Below are 22,615 nucleotides of genomic sequence, written 5' to 3' on the forward strand. Positions count from 1 at the left end.
TTGGCTATGTCCTCAAGATGTCTTAAACTCAGAACTAACAGAGACATGGCCTCTAACCTATGTGAAAAATAATACATGGTATATAGAAAAAGTAGATTTTTGTAGGAGAGCGGCAAAATAATTACACTGGCCTCTCGAGACCCCCTTGCTGTGGAGGCAGCCTGTGGCTGTGGATCCATATCCTGACAGTAATGCTGTTGTAATGCAGCCTTTTCTGGCAACAGAGCATGGATTTGTAAGCCATGTTATTGTGGGTCCTGAGAGTCTTCTTTAGCAACTGAAGCCTGTCTAATGTCACCCTTAGTGCACTATCAAAAGATGAGGTGCATTTACAGAGAAGGCGGTGCATTTTTCACCTAGTTTGTCATGGTGAGGGCGAGCCCAGAAACCGTGACTATTCACACAACTCCAGCCTGTACCAAATCTCTATAATGTGTGCTTCAGTTGCTGAATAGAGGCAAATTGTTCTCTATTTCTTATTGTTTGCAGAATATTTGTCACACTTATCAACTGCAGTATATCTAGCCCTATGGTTTGGGCTCCCTCCAACCCACCACACATTAATAAACTAAGTACACTTGCTTTGTTAAGTGCGTTTTTATTTCTGCTCTTACAAGTTGGCTATCTTTTTAAGTTTAGAAGCCACATACCTATGGAATGTCATCAGAACTACAAAGGGAGAAAGAAAATGCTTAAATTACCTTCTTCATCACTTTCAATGGAGTATCAGCTATATGAAACAGTTTATAAATCCTTCTTACCAAGATTTTATCTTTGTTCCTGCTTTTCTATCAAGTTTCATTTTCATTCACAATGTGTGGAGAGGCAGTAAGGAGTCATGCAACACTTAACTGATTACAAACTGGGGACATTATAGGCCAACGGTGATGCTCTCCACTTAAATAGTGAATTCTCTATAGTGGATACAATTGTGTTATTTGGCTTTCTGCAATATGGAAACATTGATAGGGAAGTGAAAAAAAATAAGATCAAGTGCTTAATAGAGGTGGAAGCGCATTATTTCCAAGGCATCTGTAAATCAAACTCTTCATTGGCATCAGGAAATCACTGAGATAACATCATTAATTTTCCTTAGAGTTGGTAGAAGTGGCCTTTGGTAGGGAAAGCTGGCCAGGGCAAGTTTTATTTGCCTGTACCACAGACAATAGCTCTTTATCATGGCTTTGCAGGCTTAGAAATGACAAAAGCCTGGGAGCGAAATCTAAGCAAATATAAAATTAAGAGACAATTCTTAAATCATATATTGAAAGTAAGTAATGTGACCACACATATGTTCAATAAAAGGCTGGGGTGAACTCTTCATTCCATAGTCTTACTATGTATGGCACCCTCCTAGCATTAATGAGAATTCAATACTTAATTTAGGTAAATACACCTTAATTTTGGCATACTTGAATTTTTCTCACATATTAGAAAAGCCACGCTCAGAAAGGAAATGCAGAGAATTTCAAATTGATTTAAAAGTGAAAATTTAAAGAAATTATTCTACATTTGGAGCTTACCTTTATTACAAGGTTATCACCTCAAATGGACAAAATGTTGTATATTATTAAATTCCCCCATTTTCCCAATGTTTATTGGAAACTATAAGTTGAAATGACAGACAATAAAACACATATGTGAATGGAATTATTTTTTGAGCAGGAAAATAGAATAATGCCTAAATCCAGGGTGAAAATAGACATTATAGAAAGGAACAGTCATTATAAGGTTTTCCATCTGGTCTATTTCTGGTTTTTTTTTCCATAGTATAAACTGGAACAACTGGTTATCTTTCGAACTTTTAGGATCTCACAGGAATATTCGATAGCACTTCATAATAACCAGTGCCTAATTACTCCTTTATTTAAAGGAAAGCAGTAGCTCTGGGATGGGGCAGGGGCAGGAGAAGAAACAGAGGCAAGAAAACTTTCTCTATTCAGCCCCCTGACTCGATCCCATCCCAAACTACTTTTTCCCAGCTATGATGTATTAACAGGTCCTAAGGAAATCCTCGACCTGGAAAGCCCTTTAAACACCAGTTAAACTTGGCAACTATATAGCTGAAAAATGATAACTTCAGGCTATAAGGAAATGGAAGCCTTGATTTACTTTCATTCATGCATTCATTTCATGAAAACATATTGAACCATGCTGTGTGCTAGGTTTTGTGCTAAGCATTGGGGATACCAAGATGAAGGGAAAAGGCCTAGTCTCTCTTTCCAAATAATTTCACTTCTAAGGCATTTCTTCTCTATCTCTGTGTAAGAACCATATGCCAAGTGACTCCTTGACTATCTTATTGCTAGCCTCTGCAGATCCTCTGGTTGAACCCCTTTATTTCTGAAGACCTGGGAGCCAGGGTTCACGGTCCTTCTCTTTTGCCCAGTTCTCGCTCCAATTCTGCATGATTTCAACAATGGCATGGGGAACTCATGCATCACTGTAGCCTCCCAGTTCCTTAACTTGCTATTTCACCTCCATGGAAATTCATATCCACTCTACCTCTGCCACCTACTCAAATGGCTATATCCTAGATCTAATCACCTGAAACTGTTCCACCTTCAAAATAATGTTCAACTATGATTCTCTCTGACCACAACTTCTTGACCTTCAGTTCCTTTACTACTTCTTCCCCTACCTCCCTGAAGAGTTAGCATTTTCATCCCTCTACCTCCTAATTACCAGTTTCCATATGCGTTCACAGCTTCTCCTACCCAACAGGGACTTGTCAGTATCATTTTAATCACTCTTTTGCCCAAATCCTCACTTCTCTTGCCCAGCTGTTCTCTGCCTACCCCAGGACAGAAGCATCTGGCTCCTAACTGCTAAGTGTGCCTGGGGAAATACGACACCCCTGCAGATTGGTGTTACCGTGAAACACTCAGCCGCCTCTGGGTTCACACAGCTGGTTTTCAACTCTGCCCTCTCTCTTATTCTCCACAAAGATAAGCCCAACTTCATCATCTCCTGCTGTTAACTGCATTGCAGGGACTCTCCGCTCCATACAAAAAATGGAAGCCTTTATAGTAAGACATCCTTCACCTTGCTGCTACCTGGTTTCTTAGTTACCTGGACTTGCCCAGATCCTTCCCTCTACCACACCCGTTACAGTGGAAGAGAGGTATCTCTTCCCTCCCTTGGGCTCTGGATTACCTGCCCATATTCTCTGAGAACTCACATTATTTATCATCTCCTCTTGGGCCAATAATTGTAATCTCACCCTGTCTTCTCATACTCACATAAATATATTCCCATGAATAGTATATTTTTGGCCTGCATTTGATTGAAAAAAATCCACATAAGTTGACCCAAGCAGTTCAAACCCACGTTGTTCAAGGATCAATGTATACACACACATACACACACACACATTTATATACACATATTGTGCCACATAATGACATTTTAGTCAACAATGGACTGCCTATATGACAGTGAGCCCATGAGATTACATTACATTTTTACTCTATCTTTTCTATGTTTAAATACGTTTCGATACACAATACTTACTATTGTGCTACAACTGCCTACAGTATTCAGAACAGTCACATGCTGTACAGGTGTATAGCCTAGGAGCAATAGGCTATCCCATACAGCCTAGGTGTGTACTAGGCTATACCATCTAGGTTTGTGTAGTATTCTCCCATATTGACATAACAACAAAATTGCCTAACAACACATTTCTTAGAACATATCCCCATTGTTAAGCAACACGTGACTGTACATACATTTCCATTAACTCCTCAGCCCCCTCCAACTAGCTACCACCCCACTCTTCTCCCCTTCATAAGTAAATTTCTCCAAGAATCATTCATACCTTCTCTAATTCTCCACTTTTGGTTTACTTTTGAACTCACCACACCACTTCCGCTGTGCCTCTAAAATCTCACCAAAGTTACTAGGGACCTTCCTGTTGCTAAATCTAACGGGCATTTTCCGCAACTTTATGCTGACATCCCAGCAACATTTGACCCTGGTAACGGGTTCTTTCTTTCTTCCCATGGAGTATGTGGCATCATAACCTCTTGGAAGTTTCTTTCTTTCCTGCTGGCCATTCCTTTGCAGTCCCTTCTGTAGGTTGCTTATCCTGCGTCCTAAATAACTTCCCTTCTCACTTTACACTTTCCTAGAGCTATCCAATCCTCTCCACGGTTACAAGCAGCACCTACAGGCTCATGATCCCTAAACATTGTTTGTATATTTCTCCTGAGCACCACAGCTCCGTGTCTAACCTTACCAGACAAGTCCCGCATTCACCTGACATTCCAAGCCAAGCACCTAAGTGTCTTCCTTGACTCCCTTTCACCCACCACATCAAGCTTGTCCAACCTGTGGCCCGTGGGCCACATGCAGCCCAGGACGGCTGTGAATGAGGCCCAAATGAATTCGTAAACTTTCCTAAAACATTCTATTTTTTTTCTGCGATTTTTTTTTTTTTTTAAGCTCATCAGCTACCATTAGTGTTAGTGTATTTTATGTGTGGTCCAAGACAATTCTTCTTCCACTGTGGCCTGGAGAAGCCAGAAGATTGGACATCCCTGCACCACATCAAATGAATCACTGAGGCCTGTCAAATCTACTTCCTAAATATTTCTAAATTCTCTCCACTTATCTCCATTACTACTGTGCTAATTCAAGCCACCACATTGCTGGTTTAGATTACTGCAACAGGTTTTTCTCCTGTCGCTCCCACAGTGCACCAATCCATACTCTGGTTCCACAGCAAGAATCATCTTTCTAAGCGACAATCTGATTATGTCACCCCCGGGCCAAATCCTCTGACCTCTAAATTCCTTAACTTGGGTTTTAAAAACCTTGCACAATCTGCTTCCTGCTTCTCTCTCCAGCCCATTATTTCACAATAGATCTTTCCCCTGGAATTCTGTGCTTTAGCCATACTGACATATTTTCAGTTCCTAAATGTGTCATGCTTTCTCTGGGCCCTTCAGCACATGCTCTTCTTTCTGACTAGAACGCTCTTCCTAGAGAGAGAGCTGCTTACTCTTCTAGACTTACCTAGCTTAGACATCACCTCTTCAAACAAACATTCTTTGACTCTCATTCCACACAGTTAGCTGTTCACATAGTACCCCATTGTCCCACTGTTGCACAACTAAATATATGACATTGAAATGGTCTTGGAAATAGAGACAAGATCACTTTATTTTTTTTTAACCAACTGTAGACATTCCAAATACATTATACATATATTTCCTTATGTCTACAAATTTTATGAACATTCTGGTTATCCCTTGTTAGACTGTAAGTTCCATCAGAGTAGAAACTGTGCCTGTTGGGCCGGGCGCAGTGGCTCACGCCTGTAATCCCAGCACTTTGGGAGGCTGAGGTGGGTGAATCACCTGAGGTCAGGAGTTCGAGACCAGCCTGACCAACATGGTGAAACCCCGTCTCTACTAAAAAATACAAAAATTAGGCCGGGCGTGGTGGCTCATGCCTGTAATCCCAGCAATTTGGGAGGCCGAGGAGGGCAGATCACAAGGTCAGGAGATCGAGACCATCCTGGCTAACACGGTGAAACCCCGTCTCTACTATAATTAGAAAAACAAAATTAGCCAGGCGTGGTGGTGGGCGCCTGTAGTCCCAGCTACTCCGGAGGCTGAGGCAGGAGAATGGCATGAACCCGGGAGGCAGAGTCTGCAGTGAGCCTAGATCGCGCCACTGCACTCCAGCCAGGGTGACAGAGCGAGACTCCATCTCAAAAACAAACAAACAAACAAAGCAAAAATTAGCCGGGCACGGTGGTGCATGCCTGTAATCCCAGCTACCTGGGAGGCTGACACAGGAGAATCGCTTGAACCTGGGAGGTGGATGTTGCAGTGAGCCCAGGTCGCGCCACTCCACTGCACTCCAGCCTGCGCAATACAGCAAGACTCCATCTCAAAAAAAAAAAAAAAAAAAAAAAAAAAAGAAAAAGAAACTGTGCCTGTTTCATGGGCATGTCATCAATGCACACAGACCCTCAGACGATAGTGGAGTTATACATAAACTATTTGATGACATGATAGAGCTGTGTAACACTTCAGGATTTTTCCACAGATGTATGATAAAAAAGGAGGAAAGCAATTCTGTCATTTTTCCTCTCCCACTTCATTCATCTGCACGTTAGCATTCAAGCTAATAAACCACAATTGTCTATGAACTTTGGTTTAGATCAGATAGTCATAGTCTTCTAATATTAAGTACAGTTTGTAAAAAGAAAAAAAACAAAGGTAGACCAAGGATAGTGCAAGTTTCACAAAGGTAATTATGGACGCCAATGCCAGTAGTTGGAAAATAAAAATTCTCACTATCTTAATTCAACATCAGTAGCTGAGGAATGGTGACAGGAATGATTCTAAAAATAAAACAAAACATTCTAGGCAAACTCTAGGCCAAGGATACATTAAAGAATGAATTATATGTTGCAACAGGAATTGTGACAGCTGTTTCTCCCCTCTCTAAGTAAAAATGTACCCAACCTACTTTTTATTCTAAGCAAAGACATAGTATCAAGATCTTCAAGTACTGGCCAATACTTACAGCAAAGGGCCTTCTGCAGTCTTCGGAGTTTCATGGCAGTCCTATAAGCTGAGAATCTGACATTATTCAGGTCAGCTGAAAAGAGGGAAAACAAAGATCATTTGTTATTCCATCAGAAATAATAGACAACCCCCCCTCGACCCAGTGAATAGCCAATAACTGCAACCACCACAAAAATAGCCTGGAAAACATATTGTGTGTATGCGCCAAGCTTTCGGAGGTGAAAATTCTGTTAATGTGGGGAAAAGAAAAAATAATTCCTTTTGCCCTTTGACAATCAGAAAGGCTAAGTTCTGTGAAGACTACAGTGGTATACAGCCTGAAGGGCATTCGTGTAGTCCTGTTCCCAAGAGGAAAGAGATGGACAGGCATTATTTTTTTCTAGAAAGTAATCTGGATCTACTGTAGTGAATCTTTTCTGCACAAGATTAAAGAGAACAAGAAATACATTATTTAAATAGCTACAAGATCTTAAACAATCAAGTGGCAATATAACATTTTTTCTGACTGTAGAAGTTATACATGCTCGCTTTGGGTAACTTAGACATTTAATATATACATATATAATCACATAAATCATCCACAAGCCCATAAACTCAAAAATAGGCACAATTGGCTGGATTCAGTGGCTCATGCCTGTAATCCCAACGCTTTGAGAGGCCAAGGTGGGAGGACTGCTTGAGGCCAGGAGCTTAAGACCAGCTTGGGCAACATAGTGAGATCCCATCTCTACAAAAAAAGTTTATATAAATCTTTTAAATAGGCACTGTTAACATTTTGAGTATTTTTTATCCAACATATGTGTCTATGTGTGTGATATGTATTTAAAAATATAATTAGGAATAAAATAAACATTTGGCTCTATATTCTAAGGTGCAATCATTCTAATGTTCAGCACAGAATAACAACAATATATGTTACTGTGGTTTCCGCAGTCACCGGTCTATCAAGCCCTGACTCACGTCACCTAGCAGGAAGCTATATTTAGATGATGCTCTTACTCAGGTCTGCACAAGCCTTGATAGATACTGGGCTATATTTATTTCAGGAACTCAGCTCCAAAAAGCTCCTTGAAGACAAGAACTCTGTCACCTACTTCTGTCATTTTTCCTAGCAACTTAATATGCAACTGCTCTCTGAAAAAGCTGTTTTAATACAGCTCATGGACCGACTGACCAACTGAATGAATCAATAAACAAAAGAATGAAAGAAAGAAAAAGTACACTGATATACATGACTGCCATAATCAAATGGCACCTACGAAACCAATTCTAATGAGGTGTTAGGAAAGGGCAGTAATTCAATCCATATCCAAGTCACTTGGGTCAACATTTTCAGCTTTATGGCCATTGCAGAGACCAAACATAAAAGCCTGAATTTCAACTAGGGGAAAGAAAACAATGTCTGTAATTTCAACTATTCAGCATACAATTTTGTTTAAAAGACTGGAATACCAAATGTTGGTGAGGATATGGAGCGACTGGAATTCTCAGACACTGCTTGTTGGGAATGTACGACAACGTTGGGAAACCAGTTAGGCAGTTTCTTATGAAATTAAACAAACATGTATATTATGACCCAAATATTCTTTTCCTGGATATTTGCACAGAATAAATAAAAATGTATGTCCACAAAAAGATGTGTACATGAATATCCATAGCAGCTTTATTCATAATAGTCAAAAACTGGGAACCAACCAGTAAGGTAATGGATAAACAAATTGTGGTAAAGTCATTCAATGGGATACTACTGTGCAAAGTGCAATAAAAAGGAACTAACTACTGATAATGTAACAATGTGAACTGATCTGAAAAACATTAAGCTGGGTAAAAGAAGCCAGGCACAAAACAGTACATACTGTTTGATTTCACTTATATCAACTTCTAGAACAGGCAAAACTCAGCTACTATGCCAGATGGTAGCCTGGGGTGTGGTGGCAGTAGGTAACTGACCTCAAAGGAACACAAGGGTGTTTTCTAGGTGATCGAAATGTTATATCTTGATTGGCACGGTGGTTACACGAGTGTATACATTTGCCAAAATCCAACCTGAACACTTAAAATGGAAACATGTTATAGTGTTTAAATTATGCCCTGATAAGGTAAATTTGAAGAGTCTTTAAAAACCCTCACATGAACAGTACACTATGATGTATGTGTGTGTTAGCTTAAGCTACACTGTAGAGGTGGTCAGTTGTCTTAATCAGGAATGAACTCCAAGGGTGGTTGGCTAGCAATTAATCAAAAAGCCTCACGCCAGAGGCGGCCACTGTAAGTGATTCAGTTATATTTAGCTCTTATTACACCAGGGGTTTCATTAATTATCCTAATTAATAGTTAGACGGGCTTGTGTAGTGATATTAGTGGCTTGTAAAATATGAAGATTGTTGAAAAACATTTAGAAACATTCCCTGCCTTTAAATTGAGTTTAAGAAGAATCCAGTAGGTTCTCCATCTTTAGAAATGGTGCCCTAGGCTGAATTCCAAAATGTCCAGCTGTGGTTCACTGGATTCTTAGTTGCCAGAATTCAGTTAGATGGTTGAGGGACTCCTGCTGCTAGAACAATGGTTTTCGAACTTGAGCAAACATCAGAATCACCTGGAGTGGATAGTTTAAAGATGCAGCTTTCCTAGGCCCCACCTCCAGATTTTCTAATTCAGTAAGTATGGGAAGGGCCTGGGAATCTGAATTTCTAGCAAGTTTCCAGGTGATGCTGATGCTGCTGGTCCAGGGACCACACTTTGAGAACCACTCTAATAGAGGACTGTGGCCTGTGTAGACTGTGAGCCTCTCACACCAAGCACCCCAAAAGACAGAACTGTGACTTCACTGTGTCTCTGGCACAGGCTGTAAGATTGTTTTGTACCCATTGGCTAATAAGTGACAGAACTTATTCTGAGACTTGCATTCTTTATTACCTGGCAGCCGAGAGGTAGTTAAGAGGGCAGTCCTCACCTACATCTAACCATGAATGACTACCAACACCAATTACAGAGAAGCTATGTGGGTCCTTGTTAGTCAAAGTGTGATTTGAGGAAGAATAGCATCAGTATCTGCTTGGAGCTTATGAGAAATGCAGAATCTCAGGCCCCACCCAGGTCTGTGAATCGGAATCAATATTTTACTAAGAGCCTCTGGTGATTCACGCGGAAATTCTTTAAATGAATATTTTAATAAAGTTTCTTGTTCCGTGTTGTTAAAGTTCAAGTATAAATTCTGTACACCAACACCATCCTGTGTTGTCTTTTGTTTTTCTATCTTTCTGTCTTCCATTTTGTAGGCTTTTATTAATAGATTATTTAATAACTACTATAGTCAATTACACCAAAACTTCCCCTCTGGGATATATTTGTGAGTCTCTTGTTTATGATAAACACCAATAAAAAGTATTCAATAAATTAAAAGCATCTCGGAGTATCTTGAAATGCTATATATACAGATTGCTTCTTGAAGATAACTAACATCTGCCTGGACACTGTCCTTCAGTGAGTAGAACTTGATCTAGTTGGGTCCCTTTAATTGTCCTTCTCTCTCTCTCTCCTAAAAGATGTGGTTCTTCCTTTGTCTCTTTTGCCCAGTCATCATTGCTTACTTTTTTAAGTGGTCTCAGCCAACTCATGGTATGAATTGTCTTGTGGCATTAATCCATGAGAAACCAATTCCTGTCCTCCCCTCCAGATTGGTGCAACATCCTTCACCAGTACCATCAAATTTTTCCTATACTTGCTAGTGTGGAGTTCCCTTACACACACTCATAATTGAGTCCCTTTGACTCTTTATAAAAAGAAAGGTAGACACGTGGAAATGCACTTTTGGTCAAATACAGATCCCTTTCCCGTTAACACCAGCCTGTAGCAGTTTCCAAGGGATAAGCATCCAATCCCAAATTTTCTTTCATTCCTTTACTTATGCAAAAGTATTGAGTGTTAGTTTTGTGCCAGCCAAACATCTTGTAGAAGATATTGGCATAAAGTTTCTCTTCTTTTTTCCCTTTCTAATCCTCCTTCTCCACTGCCTCTTAACTCATGTGCCTAGTTTCCCATCATCTTTCTTCTTTCATAGGACGATTCCTCTCTTATGACCCCAGTTCTACCCTCTTTTCCTATTTTCCTGGTTCTATTCAGCATTCAGAACAAATGGTCTAAATGAGGTCACAAGCTCCATCCAAATCTTAGCGTTCATATCAAGAATTGGCAAATTCCAGTAGCTAGAGATCCAAGTGGGAGAGGCAAGAATGATCTGATTCTTTCAGGGCATGAATATTAGTGTGGAACAGTATCAGAGTTCAAACTTTCCTCCCTTCTAAATACTTCTAACTATGACACATTCTGCCTCTAGTTAATCCTCCCTGACATCTTTTCAGCCTACCCCCAACCCACTGCAGCGAATAAGCCTTCTGCTACCAGTTTTCTATGCACCAAAGTCCAATCCATTCTCAAACAGTGATTCAGGCATACCAGAATAAAGTAGCAGGGAAAACGTTTAGTTTCCATCACAATGCTACCGAAGCCATACAAATGTATATCTGGTAACTAACTGTCAGTGAACTACAACGGAGTTCTGGTGCCCTAAAAGTCTACTACTCAAGAGAGTTAACTGCCTGTGTTGTTTGAGTCCGCATGTGTTGCTAGGAGTCTGCAGCACCACTCCCTCTGGCTTACAGCTGGAAGAGATAAGTCTCTGCCTTAGGAGAGTGTGTAGGATGCACACAGAAACCTCAAGATGCAATACAGCTGTGAATAATGTGACACTGTCCTGTGCTAAAGCTTGGGATAACTGTGTAGTGAAAGTATGTATGCAGTTTCATTAAGCTAAAGCCCCCCCATTCCCGTGCCCCATGAGAGACTGGCCTCCACTTTCCCTGGGAGCTGACTTTCCAGGACTCTGATCCAAGTTGTAATGAGCTCACTAGCTCTCACAGCCGGAACTCAAGAGGAGTGAGACTATCCAAGAAACCAGTTACGCCATGTTTCCATGGCAGCTGGGAGAAAGCGCACTTCAGAAGGGTAAAAATGCTGAACTGCACATTTCTCTTCATAACTTGTATTATTTTATCCAGGGCTGGTTCTAGCCTATGAATAGAGAAATCTAGAAACGTAAGGAACAAGGGCAAACATCAAACCACCTACCTTCTCAAGTTGAATTTCCAACTACTGAAGTGATAGGCCATTCATCTTTTATTCTGAAACATGAAACAAGTAATAGGCTTCTCTTGCCCCTTTGTTTAGTCTATGCATTTTTCTTGACTTTGGTAAGTATTTCTGTTTTATGACTTTCACTTTTACTCTGTGTAAAAGTAGCAGGTGTCAAAATTCACCAGAAAAGAGGAACAACTGGTCAAGTTTGCGTCACAAATCTACATGTTACATGCTTTTGAAAAAAATAGTGAGAAACACCTCAGCGTTTTAAAGCCACGCAAACATTCCAAAGATATTACAGAAAGAAAACATTAAGTCCCTTCATTTCAATTTTATAGCTGGTTTCTGTCTTTTTAATAATACTGCAAAAATCCTACTATCTCTGACTGAACTGAGGTCTAGAATTTAAAACAAGGAGTGTTTTAGTCTATCTTTCCAATGGCTCATGGAGACTTTTTGGAAAGGCCTAAGGTTTCAATATGCCTATCTATTAGCTAGAAGGAATAATAATGACCTCATTAACTTTATGAGTAGAAAGAGCCGTACGGCTAAATGATTATTCCAACAGATAAATTGGTATAGTGGTCTTTGTTTCTTCATACCAACTCTATTTCCCAGAAGACATTTAATCCAAACTCCCAGGTGATAAGTGAAAAATACAATTTAGAGCACATATGCTTTTGGGGGAGTATTGTTCTAAATTCAGTGTTTGGCATACAATATGCATTGAACTACTACTGCCTGCCTATTTTACTAATTTTCCAAATTTTCCCAAGAAGCCAAAACAAGGCAGTCTCCCTACATACTCCTATTATAGAAAGGTGGCATATTTTAAAATATAATAATATGTCTCCAATTTTCCAGTCTCACTCCTCCAAAGGATTCTAATGGACTTTTCACATGACAAGTATTATTCTTGCCAGCTCAAACTCACTAGAACAGACAAGAACCATGGCTCTTAATGAGACTTGAGATAAATTGAGTAATTTAAATCAAGTCTGTCTTGAAAGCAAATTAAGCCAAAATATCCAGGCTTCAGAAGTCTAGAATTATTGGGAGATCTTCAAGAACAGACCAGGAATTCTGGAACGTATCTTTAAAGAATTAGCTGAGAGAAGAGGAACACTAGCACATCATACTTGGTCTATAATTTTTTAGATATATTTGAGGCCTCTTAAAATCTAAACTCGTAAAAACTTCATCATCAACATAGAGCTTTACTGAAATGGGGGGAAAAATAAACCTACACACAGATAAACAGGAATTATGCATTCATACTTAGATGAAGTACAGAAAGTACAGTCTGTGAATTTATAATTACTATCAAGTTATGTTTCCAGATGTGAAATGGTATTACTTATTTATCACCAATGACTTTCTAAAACTCTTCTAAGAAATGAAGGAGAGGGCCAGGTGCGGTGGCTCACACCTGTAATCCCAGCACTTTTGGAGGCCGAGGCGGACGGATCACGAGGTCAGGAGTTCGAGAGCAGCCTGGCCAACATGGTGAAACCCCGTCTCTATTAAAAATACAAAAAAATTAGCCGGGTGTGTTGGTGCACACCTGTAATCCTAGCTACTCAGGAGGCTGAAGCAGGATAATTGCTTGAACCCAGGAGGCGGAGGTTGTAGTGAGCTGAGATCACACCACTGCACTCCAGCCTGGGCGACAGAGTGAGACTCCATCTCAAGAAAAAAAAAAAAAAAAAAAAAAAAAAGGAGAGAAGCAATAAAGTACCTAGTATGGCACAAATGTGGAAGACTCAGAATTGAGGAAAAGAGAAAAAGGTTATGAACCAAAAAATACTGAGAAGTTCAACTGTGAAATAAAAGATAGCACAAAATCCTGGCTGTGGATTGTTTAAGGCATTTCTGGCTCCCTCCTCTTGCTTGGCCTTCCTCAGCAGAATCTCACTACTTCTTAGCAACACTGTAATAATGGCAGAGTTGAAATTCAAATTAGTTTTGCTCATTGTTAGCTGCTCTGGTAAAAGGTTTGTTGAGAAAGCAGTTTCTGTAACAAATGGCCGATATAAAGTTTTTTTGGGGAGAACTGTGTATCTTAAGTACCATTTCTGGGGCCTGAATTCTCCCCCAGATAATGGGGGACTGACCCATATAGGCACCACTCTGCCATGTTCCTTTAAATCAAGCTTCAAGAGCGGAAGGATCAGGGCTCTAATTCCCAAAACCTTTATTATATATAAAATATACAATCCATAATAATATAGATCCATAAGGATAAATGTCTTCTAAAAAGCTACAAAGCGGTGTTGCCTAATCTTTAAAAAATCATTAGTATTATTTTAATATATAACATATATTATTTAAAATACATTTAAAATAGTACAAATGACATATTTAAATACATATTTTATATATTTATAACATATGTGTATTCAAATATGTATTTGAAATACTACTACTGATTAAAAAAGACTCTTTAGGCAGAACTGTTTTATAACTTTTTAAAAGACATTCATCTATCCATAATCCTTTCATCTATCCTTTCAATATTTATTGCACATGTACTGTAAGCCAAGAACCATGCCAAGTACATGGAATACACTGGTAACCAAAATAAATCTCTGCCTTTATTGACTTTGCAGTGTAGCGAAGGAGATGGATAATAATCAAATATGCATATGTAGGCCAGGCGCGGTGGCTCACGCCTGTAATCCCCGCCTTTGGGAGGCCAAGGCAGGCAGATCACCTGAGGTCAGAAGTTCGAGACCAGCCTGGCCAACATGGTGAAACCCCGTCTCTACTAAAAATACAAAAAATTAGCTGGATGCGGCGGCAGGCACCTGTAATCCCAGCTACTACTTGGGAGGCTGAGGCAGGAGAATCGCTTGAACCTGGGAGGTGGAGGCTGCAGTGAGCCGAGATTGCGCCGTTACACTCCAGCCTGGGCAACAAGAGCAAAACTCCGTCTCAAACAAACAAACTAACAAACAAATATTCATATGTACTGTGGTAAAATGGTGAAGGAAACACACAGGAAGTGATGAGACTGTATATATAGGGAAACAGAGGTCCGAGAGGCTTCTTGGAGAAGGTGACATTGAAGCAAAGACTTGAAGGATGATGGGAGCGTGCCAGGTAAGAACACAGCAGCGTAATAGGTCAGCACATGTTAAAAAAAAAAAAAAAAAAAAAAAAAAAAAAAAGCTCTGAAGCAGAGAAGAATGTGGGGCTCTAAGAATCCTTAGAAGGCCAATATTGCTGAAATCTCAGAGGAAGGAGGAAGAGTGGGCACAGATAAGGCCTGACAGGTAGGCAGGGGGAGGCCCACTGCAGAGCCCTGCACATCCTGTGAAGGATTTTGGGTGTTGGGACTTCTTGTTAAACACAGCAGATGGAGCAGACTCATTTCTCTCTCTTTATCCCTGAAACTCTACTAGGTTGATAGAAGAGGAATAAAAAATGGCATTTACCCAAAAGAAATATTAACAAAACAGGAGAGGAGATGAGAACAGATCAGAGCTCCAGTATTTTGGTGGCTTAGAAAATGACCTGCTGGTAACCAGCTTAGGAGACCAGAGAAATCCCCAGCTCAATTAATGATGTTGGGGAGACAAGGAGATTGGGGCGGGGAGTGGGAGGAACTAACAAGAAGCATGCCAGTTTATGTAGCCAAGAAGTCTCAGAAATGAAAGGCTCCAGGTTCCTCTGAAGACTGAAATGTGGCTGAAAATACAAGGACTAGTTGAAAGTCTTTAGAGCCCTAAACATCTCCCCTACTTGGAGCCTAGCATCTCAGCCACCTGCTGCTTCACCCTGACAGAAGGCTGGAGGCTTAATCTCGAAGCTGCACCACACACCAGGGCGCATGAGGAGCAGTGAAATTTGGAAGTGGGAGAAGGCACTGGAAACAGAGGGATTACATACCAGCTCTGCATACTGAAAGAAATTAAATCTTTAACTTCATTTCCTTCATTTCCTACTCCTCAATTCCATATTTAGTCTGCTGTTTTCTGTTAACTCATTTTAAAAAGCTCTTCTACCTAAGCACTTTCTTATTTGCCACCTTTATCTCCAGAAGGAACTTCAACTTCAGCAAGGTATGCAGCCATTAAATTGGTCCTGAATTATCATCCTTACGTATCATCTTCTTTGTGCTGCAGTTACAACTACTCCAAATCAAATCAATGCACTTTCCTTGCAGTCTCCCTCTTGACAAGCGACTTACAGTCACACAGGCCACTCTGGCTGCTGGAATAAACAATACTATTTTCTTTCTTTGGCTCAGAAACTTCAGTCACTGCTCTCCTGTTTTTCTCAATCACAACATGGGTAACTCAGCTACTTACAGAACTCTCAGAATGACACAAACTTACAAATTTACCCCAAGCTCCTTCAACTCTATTCTCAACCTCATTAATTAACCAATCTTAACAGTCTCTCTTCATAAGTGAACACACATCCCAGATTCTCCAGGGCAGAGCCAGTTTAATTAAATTTTCCTCTTTGTTATAAAAGGTAAGACACTAAAAATTATCAGATGTGACTTAATTTTTATACCTTTGTAAAGCCAAATTTACAGATTTTTTTTTTTTTTAATGTTGTGCCTTAGCTTTTTCGGATTGCAAAAACATACTCTTCATAATATGGTTGACATTACCTATTTTGAATTTATCACTCTCTCTTACAGTTGAAAAATTTGTGGAAAGCGTATTTTAATGATGAAAATAAATAACAGGAAATTTCCTCATCTGCTTTAACCTCATCTTTTGCCCTTTCCTGTTTTAAAAAGTGTTAACTAAATCTTCCTAAAGGCTACCTTTTCTACCGTCTCAGCTTACTTATTTCTCTGCCCTTATCTCCCAAGATTTCAACATATGATCTTTCTCCCAAAACTCCATTTCAATTACTTCTCTGGTAACCACAGACCAGAGGTCACAAACTGGTTGAATTTAGTCTGCAGACTCTTTTTTTTGTGTGTGTTTGATTGGTTGGTGGGTTTGGGCTCACATAATGGTTTTTGAAATTGTTGAATGATAAGCCATTAGTTAAAAATCTGGCGATTTCCGTTATCTTGCTTCTCTGGAAGAACCTGAAGACCTGACAATAGAGACTCACATTCTCATAGAACAGTCAGCTGCAACGGAGGCTCTGTTAGCCCTAACAGAAGCTTTTCAGGTTGCCCCAGTTCCCACCCAGTCACCTTCAGTCATTCAAACTACCAGCTTGGCCCCAGGAGGCATTTCTTTTTAGATCTCTGCCTCAGCCTGACCACTCCCTTGTTCTCCCAAAAGCTTTACATTTACCCTTCAGTTACATTCTTTTTCAGGTCCCTGTCAAGGCTCTGACTGTGGAGTCCCTCCAATAAGTAGCTATTACCTGGCTGTCACTCAAATTACTCTACGGGAACAGTTGTTACTGGGTTTTCCCAAAACTTTCCAGTGATTAATTCTTTGGACTCCACCTTTTACTAATGATTGTGCTGCCAAAAATCTTGCCTTAATACACTTACTGTTGCAGTACAAGAACAGACAGGAAGACAGGCCAAAATCCATGAGTCTCCTGACTATATTTCATTAAGTGACAGTTACTTCTGCATTTAAAATCATCAATTGACACTTACTTAAGCACCTATTATATGCCTAACTGTGTACTAAGCTCAGGGGTTAAAGATTCAGGTTTCTAAAATATTGGGGAAAACAAAAAGATTATTCACCCTGTAAAAAATCAGTACACATATCCTAGGTATTTGTGATGTGTCAAGCAATATACACATACAAAACTCTGGTTAAGCGAGTGTCAAAGAAAAACCAGAGATGGACAGTAAAGTGGTAAAAACAGATTTTATTCAGGAATATTGCAAAAGTGGGAAAGAGACCTCAGTATAGAACTGGGCTCAACTCTGAATACAGCATGGACAAGTGGGAATTGAAAGCCAAGGAGCAGGGTGGGGTTTGGTGCACGGAAAATTACTAAGAGAAAGCATGGGGGTAAGGGGGATTCTAGCTAAAAAAAACTTAACAGGAGTCTTGCTGAAGACAGGCCAGGGTGATCAGACATCACGTGGGGGATGGTGGAGGATGAGGAACCTGATCAGATATGGAAAGTGATCAGATATATAAGAGGAAGGTGGTTCTTGCTAAACTGATTTAGCAGGATTCTCGCTACAGCTGGATTTTACTAAGAAGTGCACAGGTGGGCCTAGGAGAAGGTTCAGGAGTCTGACTAACGTTTGATCAAGTAGACAATCTTTATCGTGAGGATGCTTATGTACATACACAAACATATAATGAAAATAGACCATCGTGCAGTTTATATGTCAACCGCAAAGGTAGTTTCCAAGATGATATACGCAGTATTCCAATGAACATTTTTAAGGTTAATGGCATTGGAAATTTCCTATATAAGCCATGTTATTTATGAAACAGTAATTTCTAAGCCCACAAAGGCTTAAATTTAGTTTAAATACCCAGTATACAATAAAAATAAAAGCTATAGCAATACTGATAGAAATGATTGCTGTAACTAATTAGAAATAGCTTTATTTTTCATTCTTATACTTGAGGGAAAAAAGATGAGAAAAATGCAGACTTCTGAAGAGGTTATGTTGTGTTCACTTATCCTTGGCATCTAGGGCAATAAATGATGGTGCTCAATAAATGTATTTGGAATAAAATTAGATTCTGAAAGGAACTTCCTTGCTTTTACCAGGTTTCAGCTGTTGATGACATTGATTTTACATCTAATTTTTCTTCAAATAATATAATTTTCCACTTCTATGGGTGAATCACTGGAATTATTATTTTTGCTTACTCCTTACAACCTGAGCTGGAGCTTCTTTTTTGAAACACACCTCGCAGAGATATCAAGACTTTCCTAAGGAATGAAGGAATTGAGACAAAGGGAGAAAGAAAATAAATGGTCTAAAAAGAATGCTTATTTGCAAGGTGAATCCGCTGTATTTAATTGTGGCAGATAACTGTATGTTGGTTCACTCAACACCCCTTCCCAAATTCTTTCTCATTGGTCTTTCTCTACTACAAAGGCTGGAGGATCTCAATTCCCTAATCCAGCCAGGGGAAGCTGTGTGGACACAGTTTTGGCCAATGCTTGAGAAGATATCTGCAAGAAAGGATTTCCCTTCCCAAATGGAAAGACAAAGAGACTCTGAGGCTGAACGTCCTTTCTCTTTCTTCCTGCCTGAGAAGCAGCAGTAGTCATCTTGGAACCATCAGGACAAAAGTCACTCATTAAAAGTGGTACAGCAGAATAAACTGTGGTCCAGGTCTCTGATGACATCACGGAACTCTTCCATAGCTCTCAACTACCTGCCTCCAGACTTCTTGTTATACAAAAAATATCAACTCCTATGTGTTTAAGATACAATTGGTCAGATATTTTATTAACTGCAACCAAAAGTCATCTCTAACTGACATGTTAATTGAACTGTAAGCAACAAAATGCAGAAGACTAAATAGGGAGCATCGTCCACCCCCGCAATCCTCCTTGCGGTGGAGAAATGTAGTTAGCAGTAAAGAGATCTTGGGTGGCAGAGTGCTCCATCCTTGCTACCAGGTGGTGCCACTGATGCAGAACAGCTTGACAGCTAATTTAACGTTTAAAACAATTTTATAATAGAGGACTTACATGGGTAAGGCACTCTTCTAGACAAAGTCTGCAAAGTGTTTAGCCGTTTGTTTTGAATGGGACGTTCACAAGTCTGATTCTGCCCAGATGTAAGATAAGGGTTGGAATTTAAAAACATACAAGTTACTTGTCTGGAAATTCACGTGCCAATCTATAAATGAACACATATAATCAACTAGTTTTTCATTAACTCTTTAGAGTTAATGAAATGTTCATAACTTCATCTCTAGTGCAAAATTTCCTCTTTATTTATAGCTCTTAAGATAAATGTTATTTAAAAAAATAGTTTTGGTAGCTTCAACTAATCATATGTTTTGAAAGTCAAATTAAGATTCTTCTCTACCCTTTATCTAACAGTAAAAATTTTAGGTTCTGATTGAAAATGATTTGCATCCTCCATCTGCCTCTTTCCATTTCTCTGGTCCCCAACATCAACACACCCCCAATATCCATGCCTTCTAATAATCATCATGAATAAAATGGATGCCAAAATGAACCACAGTAGAAATTAACCTTAGTTACCATGGGAAAAGCAAACTGACCTTCTTGCAAAAAACATTTTTGCAACATTTCTGTCTTAGGCTGGTACGCATGCTTTCACCTCATTAGGAAAGATACAGTGTTTGGGTTTTGTTGATGTTGCTGTTTGAAAGGTGCAAGAAGAGAATCTGTTGAGTCTTTATGCATGAATAATTAGTCCAAGATAGAACACAATTCAAGATATTTAAGCATCTAGGATCATAGTAAACTATGCGTATCTCTGCTTTTTGTATACTCTAGTATAACAGAAGAGGGGAACAGGTGGTATGACTCAAATTGCCCATGCATGCAGAAGCATGTGATAGAGAATGTTTTCTTTGCACTGTTATGTGTTAACTTTTCTGGAGACTAGATGCTAATGATGAGATCCTGCTGAAGCCACTAATATGTAAATCATTCCTTAAAAAAAATCACTTGGCAGCTGCATTTATGATCAAATAAATCAATGGTAAGAGATTTTCATTAGATAATGGACTGCCCGGCCCTTTGACATAGACTGAGGTGCTTTTAATAAAGGATGCCTGAAGGTTTCCTGCTTACCCTCTGTGTATCTGGACAATACATTTGAATCTGGAAACAATATTACCGGTACTCCAGGAAAATACTCTTATTTTTATTTTTTTGAGACGGAGCCTCGTTCTCTCACCCAGGCTGGAATGCAGTGGCATGATCTCGGCTCACTGCAACCTCTGCCTCCTGGGTTCAAGTGATTCTTGTGCCTCAGCCTCCCAAGTAGCTGGTATTACAGGTGCCCACCACTACGCCCAGCTAATTTTCATATTTTTAGTAGAGATGAGATTTCACCATGCTGGCCAGGCTGGTCTCGAACTTCCGACCTCAAGTGATCTGCCTGCCTTGGCCTCCCAAAGTGCTGAGATTACAGGCGTGAGCTATTGTGCCCAGGCTCGAAAAGACTCTTCTTTATCTCCTCAAAACTATATTGCATTTGGGAGTTGCTTGATATAAAGCTTTACCAATTTGAAGGTTCAATCCAAGAATCGGGCAGACTCTGAGTTCCTCTGCCCACCTCATGGACGGCCCTGAAGTCACAGGAGTGAGTTTGCCTTCTTTCTCCTTTCAGTGGCAATGACCAGGGATTCCTTGTCTTTTGGATTGCCTCCTACTTCATAGCAGACAGGGCTCATTCCCCCTTTCTCTGCCTCTCTGTTTCTCTCACTTCTCACCTCAGCTTTCTTTTCAACACACTGGATCTGACCCAGCTTTTATTCTCCTCAGAATCCTGGACAAAACTACTTGAGGATAAACCTAAAGCAGCCCTTTCTTCCTAAGACGTAGGTGACTCTTACTTCAGCTCTTTTTGTATCCAAGTATTCCCTGTAGAGCCAAAGAGAAAAACGGAAGTGACGGGCCGATGGCAGAAGGAATACCAACATTCACTGAGCACTCAAGGGCAAATGTCGTATGTACCTGATACCATCGAGTCCTTACAAGGCCCTGAGTTCTGTATTATCAGCTTTGTTAAAGATAAAATGAGGCTCACAAATGTTTGGTAACTTCCCTACGGTTGCATCCCAGAGCCTGCATTCAAGACCAAATCTTTCTGACACTCAAAGCCTCTGATGGCCTTCCCCGCTTCTCCGCTACAGAAGAAATGTCTTTCCTTGCCCAGTGTGTGTGTAATCCTAATTAGCACAAGGGTGAATGGGCAGTAGTACCCTCAGAAGAACCATGATATAGGGCAAGGAGCAGAGGGTATGGGGTGAGGCAGAAACCCTTGCACAAGGACCACAGGGAGGGAAACTGACCAGTCAATGGGATGAGGGAGTGACCAGGCATGTAACTAGACCAATAATGATGAAGTTCCCAGTCCTCCTTATCTAGAGAAGTTTGCTGAATAATCAACACCTGCAGTACGAGTTTCTAACATTTTTCCCACAGAAGTTTTTTGTTCCCATAGAAACATACAGCTGCTTTCTATTTACGTGGTGCAGTATATCAGGCACTCTGAGGGTTAACTAAGATTCCGTGACTTAGGGACCTAACCACCATTTATAACACATTTCATTCCAAATTGTAAGCAACTAACTTACAAATAAACTTGGAACAGAGCCCGAGGGTAAGTTTGGAAAGGCCTAAATCTTGTCTCAAGGTGGGAATGTGGTTCTTGCCTGACTGCTGAAAAAGTTAATGGTTACTGGGCAACCAGGAATTAAATAATTTGGGTAATTTTAACTTTACCTTTTTCTTACGAGTATTCTTTAGGGGAATATATATATACTTTTTATTAAGAAAATGAAATATATGGTGCCTTAGAAATAGACTCTCTAATTTAAAATTTTCATTTTCCAAAAGAGAGAACTAAGGACCAGAAAGCTCTTAGTAACTTGTTCTGAATTCCCTAGTCAGCTAGGAGAAAAACACCAACTAGAATCCAAGTCTTTTTCTCCCCAAGTGTGTATCCCTTCCCTGACCAAGCCACAGAACAAAAATATAAAGGCTCATTCTAAGTGGGACTTCAAGTCTACTCATTCAGCTTAAGGGCTCCCAATTGCTCCCAATTCGAACAGAGGGCCCGTGAATTTCTTTAACCTTGACAAGGGTCTAACTGGAAAACAAATTTTCCCAAAAGCAAGCAGGGTCTAATTTCCCCCTGTTAAGAGTGGTTACTAGACCTTGGCATCTTCTTAAATTTTTAAGATTCAGCTCCTCTTAACCCGCTCTGACATATAAAGTCATAGTGTTGTGAAGCAGACTGTGTTATAGAAGGAAGTCAGGAAGCAAGGATGTGAACATTTCTTTTAAAGAGTAGCAGCAGGCTCCAT

At 40.0% G+C, this 22,615-nt stretch overlaps 1 protein-coding gene across 9 annotated transcripts in view; it reads right to left on the bottom strand.

Annotated features, from left to right (window-relative positions):
* Window positions 1-22,615, bottom strand: part of DMD (dystrophin) — a 2,105,574-nt gene that overhangs the window by 96,917 nt on the left and 1,986,042 nt on the right. For all 9 annotated transcript variants that reach the window (XM_054470954.2, XM_063660502.1, XM_054470953.2 and 6 more), the window contains one exon: window positions 6,544-6,618. In XM_054470954.2, coding sequence (XP_054326929.1) covers window positions 6,544-6,618 — 75 coding nt within the window. The remainder of the gene's footprint in view (window positions 1-6,543; window positions 6,619-22,615) is intronic.

The sequence above is a fragment of the Pongo pygmaeus genome, chromosome X (assembly GCF_028885625.2).
Source record: "Pongo pygmaeus isolate AG05252 chromosome X, NHGRI_mPonPyg2-v2.0_pri, whole genome shotgun sequence".
In the NCBI taxonomy this organism is placed as follows: domain Eukaryota; kingdom Metazoa; phylum Chordata; class Mammalia; order Primates; family Hominidae; genus Pongo; species Pongo pygmaeus.